Genomic DNA, 16,288 nt, shown 5'->3' on the forward strand with positions numbered 1-16,288 from the left:
GTTTATGTAGCTTACCCCCTTAAAGCAATACACTGAAAATGTTTCGACGGGTTTATATCACCCCATAAACAAACAGGTTTGGTCCTAGCCTTTCTATTAGCTCTTAGTAAGATTACACATGCAAGCATCCGTCCCGTGAGTCACCCTCTAAATCACCATGATCAAAAGGAACAAGTATCAAGCACACAGCAATGCAGCTCAAGACGCTTAGCCTAGCCACACCCCCACGGGAGACAGCAGTGATAAACCTTTAGCAATAAACGAAAGTTTAACTAAGCCATACTAACCTCAGGGTTGGTCAATTTCGTGCTAGCCACCGCGGTCACACGATTAACCCAAGTCAATAGAAACCGGCGTAAAGAGTGTTTTAGATCACCCCCCCCCCAATAAAGCTAAAATTCACCTGAGTTGTAAAAAACTCCAGCTGATACAAAATAAACTACGAAAGTGGCTTTAACACATCTGAACACACAATAGCTAAGACCCAAACTGGGATTAGATACCCCACTATGCTTAGCCCTAAACTTCAACAGTTAAATTAACAAAACTGCTCGCCAGAACACTACGAGCCACAGCTTAAAACTCAAAGGACCTGGCGGTGCTTCATATCCCTCTAGAGGAGCCTGTTCTGTAATCGATAAACCCCGATCAACCTCACCGCCTCTTGCTCAGCCTATATACCGCCATCTTCAGCAAACCCTGATGAAGGTTACAAAGTAAGCGCAAGTACCCACGTAAAGACGTTAGGTCAAGGTGTAGCCTATGAGGCGGCAAGAAATGGGCTACATTTTCTACCCCAGAAAATTACGATAACCCTTATGAAACCTAAGGGTCGAAGGTGGATTTAGCAGTAAACTAAGAGTAGAGTGCTTAGTTGAACAGGGCCCTGAAGCGCGTACACACCGCCCGTCACCCTCCTCAAGTATACTTCAAAGGATATTTAACTTAAACCCCTACGCATTTATATAGAGGAGATAAGTCGTAACATGGTAAGTGTACTGGAAAGTGCACTTGGACGAACCAGAGTGTAGCTTAACATAAAGCACCCAACTTACACTTAGGAGATTTCAACTCAACTTGACCACTCTGAGCCAAACCTAGCCCCAAACCCCCTCCACCCTACTACCAAACAACCTTAACCAAACCATTTACCCAAATAAAGTATAGGCGATAGAAATTGTAAATCGGCGCAATAGATATAGTACCGCAAGGGAAAGATGAAAAATTACACCCAAGCATAATACAGCAAGGACTAACCCCTGTACCTTTTGCATAATGAATTAACTAGAAATAACTTTGCAAAGAGAACTAAAGCCAAGATCCCCGAAACCAGACGAGCTACCTAAGAACAGCTAAAAGAGCACACCCGTCTATGTAGCAAAATAGTGGGAAGATTTATAGGTAGAGGCGACAAACCTACCGAGCCTGGTGATAGCTGGTTGTCCAAGATAGAATCTTAGTTCAACTTTAAATTTACCTACAGAACCCTCTAAATCCCCCTGTAAATTTAACTGTTAGTCCAAAGAGGAACAGCTCTTTAGACACTAGGAAAAAACCTTATGAAGAGAGTAAAAAATTTAATGCCCATAGTAGGCCTAAAAGCAGCCACCAATTAAGAAAGCGTTCAAGCTCAACACCCACAACCTCAAAAAATCCCAAGCATACAAGCGAACTCCTTACGCTCAATTGGACCAATCTATTACCCCATAGAAGAGCTAATGTTAGTATAAGTAACATGAAAACATTCTCCTCCGCATAAGCCTACTACAGACCAAAATATTAAACTGACAATTAACAGCCCAATATCTACAATCAACCAACAAGCCGTTATTACCCCCACTGTTAACCCAACACAGGCATGCACACAAGGAAAGGTTAAAAAAAGTAAAAGGAACTCGGCAAATCTTACCCCGCCTGTTTACCAAAAACATCACCTCTAGCATTACCAGTATTAGAGGCACCGCCTGCCCGGTGACATATGTTTAACGGCCGCGGTACCCTAACCGTGCAAAGGTAGCATAATCACTTGTTCCTTAAATAGGGACTTGTATGAATGGCTCCACGAGGGTTTAGCTGTCTCTTACTTTCAACCAGTGAAATTGACCTACCCGTGAAGAGGCGGGCATAACATAGCAAGACGAGAAGACCCTATGGAGCTTTAATTCATTAATGCAAACAATACTTAACAAACCCACAGGTCCTAAACTATTAAACCTGCATTAAAAATTTCGGTTGGGGCGACCTCGGAGCACAACCCAACCTCCGAGCAACACATGCTAAGACCTCACCAGTCAAAGCGAATTATTACATCCAATTGATCCAATTACTTGACCAACGGAACAAGTTACCCTAGGGATAACAGCGCAATCCTATTCCAGAGTCCATATCAACAATAGGGTTTACGACCTCGATGTTGGATCAGGACATCCCGATGGTGCAGCCGCTATTAAAGGTTCGTTTGTTCAACGATTAAAGTCCTACGTGATCTGAGTTCAGACCGGAGTAATCCAGGTCGGTTTCTATCTGTTCTAAATTTCTCCCTGTACGAAAGGACAAGAGAAATGGGGCCTACTTCACAAAGCGCCTCCCCCAATAAATGATATTATCTCAATTTAACACCACACCTACACCCACTCAAGAACAGAGTTTGTTAAGATGGCAGAGCCCGGTAATCGCATAAAACTTAAAACTTTACAATCAGAGGTTCAATTCCTCTTCTTAACAACACACCCATGACTAACCTCCTACTCCTCATTGTACCTGTCCTAATCGCAATAGCATTCCTAATGCTAACCGAACGAAAAATCCTAGGCTACATACAACTACGCAAAGGCCCCAACATTGTAGGCCCCTACGGACTATTACAGCCTTTCGCTGACGCCATAAAACTCTTCACCAAAGAACCCTTAAAACCCTCCACTTCAACTATTACCCTCTATATTACCGCCCCAACCTTAGCCCTGACCATCGCCCTCTTACTATGAACCCCTCTCCCCATGCCCAACCCCCTAGTCAATCTTAACTTAGGCCTCCTATTTATTCTAGCCACCTCTAGCCTAGCCGTTTACTCAATCCTCTGATCAGGATGAGCATCAAACTCGAACTACGCCTTAATCGGTGCATTACGAGCAGTAGCCCAAACAATCTCATACGAAGTCACTCTAGCCATTATTCTACTATCAACGCTACTAATAAGTGGCTCCTTCAATCTCTCTACCCTTATCACAACACAAGAACACCTCTGACTAATCCTGCCAACATGACCCTTGGCCATAATATGATTTATCTCTACACTAGCAGAAACCAACCGGACTCCCTTCGACCTTACTGAAGGAGAATCTGAACTAGTCTCAGGCTTCAACATCGAATATGCCGCAGGCCCATTTGCCCTATTCTTTATAGCCGAATACATAAACATTATTATAATAAACACCCTCACTGCTACAATCTTCCTAGGAACAACATACAATACGCACTCCCCTGAACTCTACACGACATACTTTGTCACCAAGGCTCTACTTTTAACCTCCCTGTTCCTATGAATTCGAACAACATATCCCCGACTTTGCTACGACCAACTCATACACCTCCTATGAAAAAACTTCCTACCACTCACCCTAGCATCACTCATGTGATATATTTCCATACCCACTACAATCTCCAGCATCCCCCCTCAAACCTAAGAAATATGTCTGATAAAAGAATTACTTTGATAGAGTAAATAATAGGAGTTTAAATCCCCTTATTTCTAGGACTATGAGAGTCGAACCCATCCCTGAGAATCCAAAATTCTCCGTGCCACCTATCACACCCCATCCTAAAGTAAGGTCAGCTAAATAAGCTATCGGGCCCATACCCCGAAAATGTTGGTTATACCCTTCCCGTACTAATTAATCCCCTAGCCCAACCCATCATCTACTCTACCATCTTCGCAGGCACATTCATTACAGTGCTAAGCTCACACTGATTTTTCACCTGAGTAGGCCTAGAAATAAATATACTAGCTTTTATCCCAGTCCTAACCAAAAAAATAAGCCCCCGCTCCACAGAAGCTGCCATCAAATACTTTCTCACACAAGCAACCGCGTCCATGATTCTCCTAATAGCTATCCTCTCCAACAACATACTCTCCGGACAATGAACCATAACCAACACTACCAATCAATACTCATCATTAATAATTATAACAGCTATGGCAATAAAACTAGGTATAGCCCCCTTTCACTTCTGAGTTCCAGAAGTTACCCAAGGCACCCCCCTAATATCCGGCCTACTCCTCCTCACATGACAAAAACTAGCCCCCATCTCAATTATATACCAAATATCCTCATCACTGAACGTAAACCTTCTCCTCACCCTTTCAATCTTGTCCATTATAGCAGGCAGCTGAGGCGGACTAAACCAAACCCAACTACGCAAAATCCTAGCATACTCCTCAATCACCCACATAGGCTGAATAATAGCAGTTCTACCATACAACCCTAACATAACCATTCTTAATTTAACTATTTATATCATCCTAACTACTACCACATTCCTGCTACTCAACTTAAACTCCAGCACCACAACCCTACTACTATCTCGCACCTGAAACAAGCTAACATGACTAACTCCTCTAATCCCATCCACCCTCCTCTCCCTAGGAGGCCTACCCCCACTAACCGGCTTCTTGCCCAAATGAGTTATCATCGAAGAATTCACAAAAAATAATAGCCTCATTATCCCCACCACCATAGCCATCATCACTCTCCTTAACCTCTATTTCTACCTCCGCCTAATCTACTCCACCTCGATCACACTACTTCCTATATCCAATAATGTAAAAATAAAATGACAATTTGAACATACAAAACCTACCCCCTTCCTCCCTACACTCATCACCCTTACCACACTACTTCTACCCATCTCCCCTTTCATACTAATGATCTTATAGAAATTTAGGTTAAACACAGACCAAGAGCCTTCAAAGCTCTCAGTAAGTTACAATACTTAATTTCTGCAACAACTAAGGACTGCAAAACCCCACTCTGCATCAACTGAACGCAAATCAGCCACTTTAATTAAGCTAAGCCCTTACTAGATTAATGGGACTTAAACCCACAAACATTTAGTTAACAGCTAAACACCCTAATCAGCTGGCTTCAATCTACTTCTCCCGCCGCAAGAAAAAAAGGCGGGAGAAGCCCCGGCAGGTTTGAAGCTGCTTCTTTGAATTTGCAATTCAATATGAAAATCACCTCAGAGCTGGTAAAAAGAGGCTTAACCCCTGTCTTTAGATTTACAGTCCAATGCTTCACTCAGCCATTTTACCCACCCTACTGATGTTCACCGACCGCTGACTATTCTCTACAAACCACAAAGATATTGGAACACTATACCTACTATTCGGCACATGAGCTGGAGTTCTGGGCACAGCCCTAAGTCTCCTTATTCGAGCTGAATTAGGCCAACCAGGCAACCTTCTAGGTAACGACCACATCTATAATGTCATTGTCACAGCCCATGCGTTCGTAATAATCTTTTTCATAGTAATACCTATCATAATCGGAGGCTTCGGCAACTGGCTAGTTCCCTTGATAATTGGTGCCCCCGACATGGCATTCCCCCGTATAAACAACATAAGCTTCTGACTCCTACCCCCTTCTCTCCTACTTCTACTTGCATCTGCCATAGTAGAAGCCGGCGCCGGAACAGGTTGGACAGTCTACCCTCCCTTAGCAGGAAACTATTCGCATCCTGGAGCCTCCGTAGACCTAACCATCTTCTCCTTGCACCTGGCAGGCGTCTCCTCTATCCTAGGAGCCATTAACTTCATCACAACAATCATTAATATAAAACCTCCTGCCATAACCCAATACCAAACACCCCTTTTCGTCTGATCCGTCCTAATTACAGCAGTCTTACTTCTCCTATCCCTCCCAGTCCTAGCTGCTGGCATCACCATACTATTAACAGATCGTAACCTCAACACTACCTTCTTCGACCCAGCTGGGGGAGGAGACCCTATTCTATATCAACACTTATTCTGATTTTTTGGCCACCCCGAAGTTTACATTCTTATCCTACCAGGCTTCGGAATAATTTCCCACATTGTAACTTATTACTCAGGAAAAAAAGAACCATTCGGATACATAGGCATGGTTTGAGCTATAATATCAATTGGTTTCCTAGGGTTTATTGTGTGAGCACACCATATATTTACAGTAGGAATAGACGTAGACACACGAGCCTATTTCACTTCCGCTACCATAATCATTGCTATTCCTACCGGCGTCAAAGTATTCAGCTGGCTCGCTACACTTCACGGAAGCAATATGAAATGATCTGCCGCAGTACTCTGAGCCCTAGGGTTCATCTTTCTCTTCACCGTGGGTGGCCTAACCGGTATTGTACTAGCAAACTCATCATTAGACATCGTACTACACGACACATATTACGTCGTAGCCCACTTCCACTACGTCCTATCAATAGGAGCTGTATTCGCCATCATAGGAGGCTTCATTCACTGATTCCCCCTATTTTCAGGCTATACCCTAGACCAAACCTATGCCAAAATCCAATTTGCCATCATATTCATTGGCGTAAACCTAACCTTCTTCCCACAACACTTCCTTGGCCTGTCTGGAATGCCCCGACGTTACTCGGACTACCCTGATGCATACACCACATGAAATGTCCTATCATCCGTAGGCTCATTCATCTCCCTAACGGCAGTAATATTAATAATTTTCATAATTTGAGAAGCCTTTGCTTCAAAACGAAAAGTCCTAATAGTAGAAGAGCCCTCCGCAAACCTGGAGTGACTGTATGGATGCCCCCCACCCTACCACACGTTCGAAGAACCCGTGTACATAAAATCTAGACAAAAAAGGAAGGAATCGAACCCCCTAAAGCTGGTTTCAAGCCAACCCCATGACCCCCATGACTTTTTCAAAAAGATATTAGAAAAACTATTTCATAACTTTGTCAAAGTTAAATTACAGGTTAAACCCCGTATATCTTAATGGCACATGCAGCGCAAGTAGGTCTACAAGACGCCACTTCCCCTATCATAGAAGAACTTATTATCTTTCATGACCATGCCCTCATAATTATCTTTCTCATCTGCTTCCTAGTCCTGTACGCCCTTTTCCTAACACTCACAACAAAACTAACTAATACTAGTATTTCAGACGCCCAGGAAATAGAAACCGTCTGAACTATCCTGCCCGCCATCATCCTAGTCCTTATTGCCCTTCCATCTCTACGTATCCTTTATATAACAGACGAGGTCAACGACCCCTCCTTTACTATTAAATCAATCGGCCATCAATGATATTGAACCTACGAATACACCGACTACGGCGGACTAATCTTCAACTCCTACATACTCCCCCCATTATTTCTAGAACCAGGCGACCTACGACTCCTTGACGTTGATAACCGGGTGGTCCTCCCAGTTGAAGCCCCCGTTCGTATAATAATTACATCACAAGATGTTCTACACTCATGAGCTGTCCCCACATTAGGCCTAAAAACAGACGCAATTCCCGGACGCCTAAACCAAACCACTTTCACCGCCACACGACCAGGAGTATACTATGGCCAATGCTCAGAAATCTGTGGAGCAAACCACAGTTTTATACCCATCGTCCTAGAGTTAATCCCCCTAAAAATCTTTGAAATAGGACCCGTATTCACTCTATAACACCTTCTCTACCCCTCTCCAAAGCTCACTGTAAAGCTAACCTAGCATTAACCTTTTAAGTTAAAGATTAAGAGGACCAACACCTCTTTACAGTGAAATGCCCCAACTAAATACCGCCGTATGACCCACCACAATTACCCCTATACTCCTTACACTATTTCTTATCACCCAACTAAAAATATTAAACTCAAATTACCATCTACCCCCCTCACCAAAACCCATAAAAATAAAAAACTACAATAAACCCTGAGAACCAAAATGAACGAAAATCTGTTCGCTTCATTCGCTGCCCCCACAATCCTAGGCCTACCCGCCGCAGTACTGATCATTCTATTCCCCCCTCTACTGGTTCCCACCTCTAAACATCTCATCAACAACCGACTAATTACCACCCAACAATGACTAATTCAACTGACCTCAAAACAAATAATAACTATACACAACACTAAAGGACGAACCTGATCTCTCATACTAGTATCCTTAATTATTTTTATTGCCACAACTAATCTTCTCGGACTTCTACCTCACTCATTCACACCAACCACCCAACTATCTATAAACCTAGCCATGGCTATCCCCCTATGAGCAGGCACAGTAGTCATAGGCTTTCGCTTTAAGACTAAAAATGCCCTAGCCCACTTCTTACCGCAAGGCACACCTACACCCCTTATCCCCATACTAATTATCATCGAAACTATCAGCCTATTCATTCAACCAATAGCCTTAGCCGTACGTCTAACCGCTAACATTACTGCAGGCCACCTACTCATGCACCTAATTGGAAGCGCCACACTAGCATTATCAACTATTAGTTTACCCTCCACACTCATTATCTTCACAATTCTAATCCTACTGACTGTTCTAGAAATCGCCGTTGCCTTAATCCAAGCCTACGTTTTTACACTTCTAGTGAGCCTCTACCTGCACGACAACACATAATGGCCCACCAATCACATGCTTATCATATAGTAAAACCCAGCCCATGGCCCCTAACAGGGGCCCTCTCAGCCCTCCTAATAACCTCTGGCCTAGCCATATGATTCCACTTCTACTCCACAACACTGCTCACACTAGGTTTACTAACTAACACATTAACCATATATCAATGATGACGCGATGTTATACGAGAGAGCACATACCAAGGCCACCACACACCACCCGTCCAAAAAGGTCTCCGATACGGAATAATTCTTTTCATTACCTCAGAAGTTTTTTTCTTTGCAGGATTTTTTTGAGCTTTCTACCACTCCAGCCTAGCCCCTACCCCCCAGCTAGGAGGACACTGACCCCCAACAGGTATTACCCCACTAAATCCCCTAGAAGTTCCACTCCTAAACACATCTGTATTACTCGCATCAGGAGTATCAATTACTTGAGCCCATCACAGCTTAATAGAAAATAACCGAAACCAAATAATTCAAGCACTACTCATTACAATTTTACTAGGTCTCTATTTCACCCTCCTACAAGCCTCAGAATACTTCGAATCCCCTTTTACCATTTCCGATGGCATCTACGGCTCAACATTCTTTGTAGCCACAGGCTTCCACGGGCTCCACGTCATTATTGGATCAACTTTCCTCACTATCTGCCTCATCCGCCAACTAATATTTCACTTCACATCCAAACATCACTTCGGCTTTGAAGCCGCCGCCTGATACTGGCACTTCGTAGATGTAGTCTGACTATTTCTATATGTCTCCATCTACTGATGAGGATCTTACTCTTTTAGTATAAGCAGTACCGTTAACTTCCAATTAACTAGTTTTGACAACATTCAAAAAAGAGTAATAAACTTCGTCCTAATTTTAATAACCAATACCCTTTTAGCCCTACTACTAATAATTATTACATTCTGATTACCACAACTCAACAGCTACATAGAAAAATCTAACCCTTACGAATGTGGCTTCGACCCTATATCCCCCGCTCGCGTCCCCTTCTCCATAAAATTTTTCCTAGTAGCCATCACCTTCCTATTATTTGACCTAGAAATTGCCCTCCTATTACCCTTACCATGAGCCCTACAAACAGCCAACCTACCACTAATAGTCATATCATCCCTCTTATTAATCACTATCCTAGCCCTAAGCCTCGCCTACGAATGATTACAAAAGGGGTTAGACTGAGCCGAATTGGTACATAGTTTAAACAAAACGAATGATTTCGACTCATTAGATTATGATAATCATATTTACCAAATGCCTCTTATTTATATAAATATTATACTAGCATTTACCATCTCACTTCTAGGAATACTAGTATACCGCTCACACCTAATATCTTCTCTACTATGCCTAGAAGGAATAATACTATCATTATTCATCATAACCACCCTCATAACCCTCAATACCCACTCCCTCTTAGCCAATATTGTACCCATCACCATACTAGTCTTTGCTGCCTGCGAGGCAGCAGTAGGTCTAGCACTATTAGTTTCAATCTCTAACACGTATGGCCTAGACTACGTACATAATCTAAACCTACTCCAATGCTAAAACTAATTATCCCAACAATTATATTACTACCACTAACATGATTCTCTAAAAAACGTATAATTTGAATCAACACAACCACTCACAGCCTAATTATCAGCACCATTCCCCTACTATTTTTTAACCAAATCAACAACAACCTATTCAGCTGTTCCCTATCTTTCTCCTCCGACCCCCTAACAACCCCCCTCCTAATACTAACTGCCTGACTTCTACCCCTCACAATCATAGCAAGTCAGCGCCACCTATCCAACGAACCACCATCACGAAAAAAACTCTACCTCTCCATACTAATCTCCCTCCAAATCTCCTTAATTATAACATTCTCAGCCACAGAGCTAATTATATTTTACATCTTCTTCGAAACCACACTCATCCCCACCCTAGCCATCATCACCCGATGGGGTAACCAACCAGAACGCCTGAACGCAGGTACATACTTCCTATTCTATACCCTAGTAGGCTCCCTCCCCCTACTCATCGCGCTAATCTACACCCACAACACCCTAGGCTCACTAAATATCCTATTGCTCACCCTCACAGCCCAAGAACTATCAAACACCTGAGCCAACAACTTAATATGACTAGCGTACACGATAGCTTTCATGGTAAAAATACCACTTTACGGACTCCACCTATGACTCCCTAAAGCCCATGTCGAAGCCCCTATTGCCGGATCAATGGTACTTGCTGCAGTACTCTTAAAATTAGGCGGCTATGGCATAATACGCCTCACACTCATTCTCAACCCCCTAACAAAACATATAGCCTATCCCTTCCTCATGTTATCCTTATGAGGCATAATCATAACAAGCTCCATCTGCCTGCGACAAACAGACCTAAAATCGCTCATTGCATACTCTTCAGTCAGCCACATAGCCCTCGTAGTAACAGCCATTCTCATCCAAACCCCCTGAAGCTTCACCGGCGCAGTCATTCTTATAATCGCCCACGGACTTACATCCTCATTACTATTCTGCCTAGCAAACTCAAATTACGAACGCACCCACAGTCGCATCATAATTCTCTCCCAAGGACTTCAAACTCTACTCCCACTAATAGCCTTTTGATGACTCCTAGCAAGCCTCGCCAACCTCGCCCTACCCCCCACCATTAATCTCCTAGGAGAACTCTCCGTGCTAGTAACCTCATTCTCCTGATCAAATACTACCCTCCTACTCACAGGATTCAACATACTAATTACAGCCCTGTACTCCCTCTACATGTTTACCACAACACAATGAGGCTCACTCACCCACCACATTAATAACATAAAACCCTCATTCACACGAGAAAACACTCTCATATTTATACACCTATCCCCCATCCTCCTCCTATCCCTCAATCCTGATATTATCACTGGATTCACCTCCTGTAAATATAGTTTAACCAAAACATCAGATTGTGAATCTGACAACAGAGGCTCACGACCCCTTATTTACCGAGAAAGCTTATAAGAACTGCTAATTCATATCCCCATGCCTAACAACATGGCTTTCTCAACTTTTAAAGGATAACAGCCATCCGTTGGTCTTAGGCCCCAAAAATTTTGGTGCAACTCCAAATAAAAGTAATAACCATGTATACTACCATAACCACCTTAACCCTAACTCCCTTAATTCTCCCCATCCTCACCACCCTCATTAACCCTAACAAAAAAAACTCATATCCCCATTATGTGAAATCCATTATCGCGTCCACCTTTATCATTAGCCTTTTCCCCACAACAATATTCATATGCCTAGACCAAGAAGCTATTATCTCAAACTGGCACTGAGCAACAACCCAAACAACCCAGCTCTCCCTAAGCTTTAAACTAGACTACTTTTCCATAACATTTATCCCCGTAGCACTGTTCGTTACATGAGCCATCATAGAATTCTCACTATGATACATAAACTCAGACCCAAACATCAACCAATTCTTCAAATATTTACTTATCTTCCTAATTACCATACTAATCTTAGTCACCGCTAATAACCTATTCCAACTCTTCATTGGCTGAGAAGGAGTAGGAATTATATCCTTTCTACTCATTAGCTGATGGTACGCCCGAACAGATGCCAACACAGCAGCCATCCAAGCAATCCTATATAACCGCATCGGTGACATTGGTTTTATCCTAGCCCTAGCATGATTCCTCCTACACTCCAACTCATGAGACCCCCAACAAATAGTCCTCCTAAGTACTAATCCAAGCCTTACTCCACTACTAGGCTTCCTCCTAGCAGCAGCAGGCAAATCAGCCCAATTAGGCCTTCACCCCTGACTCCCCTCAGCCATAGAAGGCCCTACCCCCGTTTCAGCCCTACTCCACTCAAGCACCATAGTCGTAGCAGGAGTCTTCCTACTCATCCGCTTCCACCCCCTAGCAGAAAATAACCCACTAATCCAAACTCTCACGCTATGCCTAGGCGCTATCACCACCCTATTCGCAGCAATCTGCGCCCTTACACAAAATGACATCAAAAAAATCGTAGCCTTCTCCACTTCAAGTCAATTAGGACTCATAATAGTCACAATCGGTATCAACCAACCACACCTAGCATTCCTGCACATCTGCACCCATGCTTTTTTCAAAGCCATACTATTTATATGCTCCGGATCCATTATCCACAACCTCAACAATGAACAAGACATTCGAAAAATAGGAGGACTACTCAAAACCATACCCCTCACCTCAACCTCCCTCATCATTGGCAGCCTAGCATTAGCAGGAATACCTTTCCTCACAGGTTTCTACTCCAAAGACCTCATCATCGAAACTGCAAACATATCATACATAAACGCCTGAGCCCTATCTATTACTCTCATCGCCACCTCCCTAACAAGCGCCTACAGCACCCGAATAATTCTCCTCACCTTAATAGGTCAACCTCGCTTCCCAACCCTCACTAACATTAACGAAAACAACCCCACTCTATTAAATCCCATTAAACGCCTAACGATCGGAAGCTTATTTGCAGGATTTTTCATTACCAACAACATTCTCCCCATATCTACTTCCCAAATGACAATTCCCCTTTACTTGAAACTCACAGCCCTAAGCGTTACTTTCCTAGGACTTCTAACAGCCCTAGACCTCAATTACCTAACCAACAAACTCAAAATAAAATCCCCACCATATACATTTTACTTCTCTAATATGCTCGGATTCTATCCCAACATTATACACCGCTCAATCCCCTATCTAGGCCTTCTCACAAGCCAAAACCTGCCCCTACTCCTTCTAGACCTGACCTGACTAGAAAAACTACTACCCAAAACAATTTCACAGTACCAAGTCTCCGCTTCCATTACCACCTCAACCCAAAAAGGTATAATCAAACTTTATTTCCTCTCTTTTCTCTTCCCTCTCATCTTAACCTTACTCCTAATCATATAACCTATTCCCCCGAGCAATCTCAATTACAATGTATACACCAACAAATAATGTCCAACCAGTAACTACTACCAACCAACGCCCATAGTCATACAAAGCCCCCGCACCAATAGGATCCTCCCGAATTAGCCCCGGCCCCTCCCCTTCATAAATTATTCAACTTCCCACGCTATTAAAATTTACTACAACCACTACCCCATCATACTCTTTTACCCACAACACTAATCCTACCTCCATTGCCAGTCCCACTAAAACACTAACCAAAACCTCAACCCCTGACCCCCATGCCTCAGGGTACTCCTCAATAGCCATCGCCGTAGTATACCCAAAAACAACCATTATTCCCCCCAAATAAATTAAAAAAACCATTAAACCTATATAACCTCCCCCATAATTCAAAATGATAGTACACCCAACTACACCACTAACAATCAATACTAAGCCCCCATAAATAGGAGAAGGCTTAGAAGAAAACCCCACAAACCCTATTACTAAACTCACACTCAATAAAAATAAAACATATGTCATTATTCTCGCACGGACTACAACCACGACCAATGATATGAAAAACCATCGTTGTATTTCAACTACAAGAACACCAATGACCCCAACACGCAAAATCAACCCACTAATAAAATTAATTAATCACTCATTTATCGACCTCCCCACCCCATCCAATATTTCCACATGATGAAACTTCGGCTCACTTCTCGGCGCCTGCCTAATCCTTCAAATCACCACAGGACTATTCCTAGCTATACACTACTCACCAGACGCCTCAACCGCCTTCTCATCGATCGCCCACATTACCCGAGACGTAAACTATGGTTGAATCATCCGCTACCTTCACGCTAACGGCGCCTCAATACTTTTCATCTGCCTCTTCCTACACGTCGGTCGAGGCCTATATTACGGCTCATTTCTCTACCTAGAAACCTGAAACATTGGCATCATCCTCTTGCTCACAACCATAGCAACAGCCTTTATGGGCTATGTCCTCCCATGAGGCCAAATATCCTTCTGAGGGGCCACAGTAATTACAAACCTACTGTCCGCCATCCCATACATCGGAACAGACCTCGTCCAATGAGTCTGAGGAGGCTACTCAGTAGACAGCCCTACCCTTACACGATTCTTCACCCTCCACTTTATCCTACCCTTCATTATCACAGCCCTAACAACACTTCATCTCCTATTCTTACACGAAACAGGATCAAATAACCCCCTAGGAATCACCTCCCACTCCGACAAAATTACCTTCCACCCCTACTACACAACCAAAGATATCCTTGGTTTATTCCTTTTCCTCCTCGCCCTAATAGTATTAACACTATTTTCACCAGACCTCCTAGGCGATCCAGACAATTACACCCTAGCCAACCCCCTAATCACCCCACCCCACATTAAGCCCGAGTGGTATTTTCTATTTGCCTACACAATTCTCCGATCCGTCCCCAACAAACTAGGAGGTGTTCTCGCCCTACTACTATCTATCCTCATCCTAGCAGTAATCCCTATCCTCCACACATCCAAACAACAAAGCATAATATTTCGCCCACTAAGCCAACTGCTTTACTGACTCCTAGCCACAGACCTCCTTATCCTAACCTGAATCGGAGGACAACCAGTAAGCTACCCCTTCATCACCATCGGGCAAGTAGCATCCGTATTGTACTTCACAACAATCCTAATCCTAATACCAATTATCTCCCTAATCGAAAACAAAATACTCGAATGAGCCTGCCCTTGTAGTATAAGCTAATACACCGGTCTTGTAAACCGGAAACGAAAACTTTATTCCAAGGACAAATCAGAGAAAAAGTCTTTAACTCCACCATCAGCACCCAAAGCTAAGATTCTAATTTAAACTATTCTCTGTTCTTTCATGGGGAAGCAAATTTAAGTGCCACCCAAGTATTGGCTCATTCACTATAACCGCTATGTATTTCGTACATTACTGCCAGCCACCATGAATATTACATAGTACTATAATCATTTAACCACCTATAACACATAAAAACCTACATCCACATTAAAACCCCCCCCCCATGCATATAAGCACGAACAATAATCGACCTCCAACTGTCGAACATAAACACCCCCCCAAAGACACTCCCCCCCCACCCCGATACCAACAAACCTGACAGTCCTTAACAGTACATAGCACATACAATTATATACCGTACATAGCACATTACAGTCAAATCCATCCTCGCCCCCACGGATGCCCCCCCTCAGATAGGAATCCCTTGGCCACCATCCTCCGTGAAATCAATATCCCGCACAAGAGTGTACTCTCCTCGCTCCGGGCCCATAACACTTGGGGGTAGCTAAACTGAACTGTATCCGACATCTGGTTCCTACCTCAGGGCCATGAAGTTCAAAGGACTCCCACACGTTCCCCTTAAATAAGGCATTCACGATGGATCACAGGTCTATCACCCTATTAACCACTCACGGGAGCGCTCCATGCATTTGGTATTTTCGTCTGGGGGGTATGCACGCGATAGCATTGCGAAACGCTGGCCCCGGAGCACCCTATGTCGCAGTATCTGTCTTTGGTTCCTGCCCCATTACGTTATTTATCGCACCTACGTTCAATATTATTACCTAGCATGATTTACTAAAGCGTGTTAATTAATTAATGCTTGTAGGACATAACAATAACAGCAAAATACCACGTAACTGCTTTCCACACCAACATCATAACAAAAAATTTCCGCC

At 43.3% G+C, this 16,288-nt stretch overlaps 13 protein-coding genes and 24 non-coding genes across 37 annotated transcripts, besides 1 other annotated feature; 28 read left to right on the forward strand and 9 right to left on the reverse strand. All coding sequences in view use genetic code 2, as the record gives it.

The window, feature by feature from the left end:
- On the forward strand, positions 1 to 71 carry KEF42_t01. The gene has a single exon. It is a non-coding gene; the product is annotated as a tRNA-Phe (tRNA).
- Positions 72 to 1,021, forward strand: KEF42_r02. The gene has a single exon. It is a non-coding gene; the product is annotated as a s-rRNA (ribosomal RNA).
- KEF42_t02 lies at positions 1,022 to 1,090 on the forward strand. Its single transcript has one exon. It is a non-coding gene; the product is annotated as a tRNA-Val (tRNA).
- KEF42_r01 lies at positions 1,091 to 2,649 on the forward strand. Its single transcript has one exon. It is a non-coding gene; the product is annotated as a l-rRNA (ribosomal RNA).
- On the forward strand, positions 2,650 to 2,724 carry KEF42_t03. The gene has a single exon. It is a non-coding gene; the product is annotated as a tRNA-Leu (tRNA).
- Positions 2,725 to 2,726: 2 nt separating this feature from the next.
- On the forward strand, positions 2,727 to 3,681 carry ND1 (NADH dehydrogenase subunit 1; the record flags this gene model as incomplete). The annotated part of the gene is made up of 1 exon: positions 2,727 to 3,681. A coding segment is annotated over one exon (955 nt), but the record flags the coding sequence as incomplete, so codon positions are not given.
- Position 3,682: 1 nt separating this feature from the next.
- KEF42_t04 lies at positions 3,683 to 3,751 on the forward strand. The gene has a single exon. It is a non-coding gene; the product is annotated as a tRNA-Ile (tRNA).
- KEF42_t05 lies at positions 3,749 to 3,820 on the reverse strand. Its single transcript has one exon. It is a non-coding gene; the product is annotated as a tRNA-Gln (tRNA).
- Position 3,821: 1 nt separating this feature from the next.
- KEF42_t06 lies at positions 3,822 to 3,889 on the forward strand. The gene has a single exon. It is a non-coding gene; the product is annotated as a tRNA-Met (tRNA).
- Positions 3,890 to 4,933, forward strand: ND2 (NADH dehydrogenase subunit 2). Its single transcript has one exon. The coding sequence runs from the start codon at positions 3,890 to 3,892 to the stop codon at positions 4,931 to 4,933; it is 1,044 nt and encodes a 347-aa protein (NP_008200.1).
- On the forward strand, positions 4,932 to 4,999 carry KEF42_t07. Its single transcript has one exon. It is a non-coding gene; the product is annotated as a tRNA-Trp (tRNA).
- A 7-nt stretch (positions 5,000 to 5,006) lies between these two features.
- On the reverse strand, positions 5,007 to 5,075 carry KEF42_t08. The gene has a single exon. It is a non-coding gene; the product is annotated as a tRNA-Ala (tRNA).
- Position 5,076: 1 nt separating this feature from the next.
- Positions 5,077 to 5,149, reverse strand: KEF42_t09. Its single transcript has one exon. It is a non-coding gene; the product is annotated as a tRNA-Asn (tRNA).
- A 31-nt stretch (positions 5,150 to 5,180) lies between these two features.
- On the reverse strand, positions 5,181 to 5,246 carry KEF42_t10. The gene has a single exon. It is a non-coding gene; the product is annotated as a tRNA-Cys (tRNA).
- Positions 5,246 to 5,311, reverse strand: KEF42_t11. Its single transcript has one exon. It is a non-coding gene; the product is annotated as a tRNA-Tyr (tRNA).
- Positions 5,312 to 5,321: 10 nt separating this feature from the next.
- Positions 5,322 to 6,863, forward strand: COX1 (cytochrome c oxidase subunit I). Its single transcript has one exon. It carries the CDS (start codon positions 5,322 to 5,324, stop codon positions 6,861 to 6,863), a length of 1,542 nt encoding a protein of 513 aa, NP_008201.1.
- Positions 6,863 to 6,934, reverse strand: KEF42_t12. The gene has a single exon. It is a non-coding gene; the product is annotated as a tRNA-Ser (tRNA).
- A 1-nt stretch (position 6,935) lies between these two features.
- KEF42_t13 lies at positions 6,936 to 7,003 on the forward strand. Its single transcript has one exon. It is a non-coding gene; the product is annotated as a tRNA-Asp (tRNA).
- On the forward strand, positions 7,004 to 7,687 carry COX2 (cytochrome c oxidase subunit II). The gene has a single exon. It carries the CDS (start codon positions 7,004 to 7,006, stop codon positions 7,685 to 7,687), a length of 684 nt encoding a protein of 227 aa, NP_008202.1.
- Positions 7,688 to 7,713: 26 nt separating this feature from the next.
- On the forward strand, positions 7,714 to 7,783 carry KEF42_t14. Its single transcript has one exon. It is a non-coding gene; the product is annotated as a tRNA-Lys (tRNA).
- A 1-nt stretch (position 7,784) lies between these two features.
- ATP8 (ATP synthase F0 subunit 8) lies at positions 7,785 to 7,991 on the forward strand. The gene has a single exon. It carries the CDS (start codon positions 7,785 to 7,787, stop codon positions 7,989 to 7,991), a length of 207 nt encoding a protein of 68 aa, NP_008203.1.
- On the forward strand, positions 7,946 to 8,626 carry ATP6 (ATP synthase F0 subunit 6). The gene has a single exon. It carries the CDS (start codon positions 7,946 to 7,948, stop codon positions 8,624 to 8,626), a length of 681 nt encoding a protein of 226 aa, NP_008204.1.
- COX3 (cytochrome c oxidase subunit III) lies at positions 8,626 to 9,409 on the forward strand. Its single transcript has one exon. A coding segment is annotated over exon 1 (784 nt).
- On the forward strand, positions 9,410 to 9,477 carry KEF42_t15. The gene has a single exon. It is a non-coding gene; the product is annotated as a tRNA-Gly (tRNA).
- On the forward strand, positions 9,478 to 9,823 carry ND3 (NADH dehydrogenase subunit 3). The gene has a single exon. A coding segment is annotated over exon 1 (346 nt).
- Positions 9,824 to 9,888, forward strand: KEF42_t16. Its single transcript has one exon. It is a non-coding gene; the product is annotated as a tRNA-Arg (tRNA).
- Positions 9,889 to 10,185, forward strand: ND4L (NADH dehydrogenase subunit 4L). Its single transcript has one exon. It carries the CDS (start codon positions 9,889 to 9,891, stop codon positions 10,183 to 10,185), a length of 297 nt encoding a protein of 98 aa, NP_008207.1.
- Positions 10,179 to 11,556, forward strand: ND4 (NADH dehydrogenase subunit 4). Its single transcript has one exon. A coding segment is annotated over exon 1 (1,378 nt).
- On the forward strand, positions 11,557 to 11,625 carry KEF42_t17. The gene has a single exon. It is a non-coding gene; the product is annotated as a tRNA-His (tRNA).
- Positions 11,626 to 11,684, forward strand: KEF42_t18. Its single transcript has one exon. It is a non-coding gene; the product is annotated as a tRNA-Ser (tRNA).
- KEF42_t19 lies at positions 11,685 to 11,755 on the forward strand. The gene has a single exon. It is a non-coding gene; the product is annotated as a tRNA-Leu (tRNA).
- On the forward strand, positions 11,756 to 13,567 carry ND5 (NADH dehydrogenase subunit 5). The gene has a single exon. It carries the CDS (start codon positions 11,756 to 11,758, stop codon positions 13,565 to 13,567), a length of 1,812 nt encoding a protein of 603 aa, NP_008209.1.
- Positions 13,568 to 14,092, reverse strand: ND6 (NADH dehydrogenase subunit 6). Its single transcript has one exon. The coding sequence runs from the start codon at positions 14,090 to 14,092 to the stop codon at positions 13,568 to 13,570; it is 525 nt and encodes a 174-aa protein (NP_008210.1).
- Positions 14,093 to 14,161, reverse strand: KEF42_t20. Its single transcript has one exon. It is a non-coding gene; the product is annotated as a tRNA-Glu (tRNA).
- Positions 14,162 to 14,165: 4 nt separating this feature from the next.
- On the forward strand, positions 14,166 to 15,306 carry CYTB (cytochrome b). Its single transcript has one exon. A coding segment is annotated over exon 1 (1,141 nt).
- KEF42_t21 lies at positions 15,307 to 15,372 on the forward strand. Its single transcript has one exon. It is a non-coding gene; the product is annotated as a tRNA-Thr (tRNA).
- Positions 15,373 to 15,374: 2 nt separating this feature from the next.
- On the reverse strand, positions 15,375 to 15,442 carry KEF42_t22. Its single transcript has one exon. It is a non-coding gene; the product is annotated as a tRNA-Pro (tRNA).
- Positions 15,443 to 16,288: part of a D loop that runs on past the window's edge.

This window comes from Pan paniscus, mitochondrion (genome assembly GCF_029289425.2).
Source record: "Pan paniscus mitochondrion, complete genome".
NCBI classification, from domain to species: domain Eukaryota; kingdom Metazoa; phylum Chordata; class Mammalia; order Primates; family Hominidae; genus Pan; species Pan paniscus.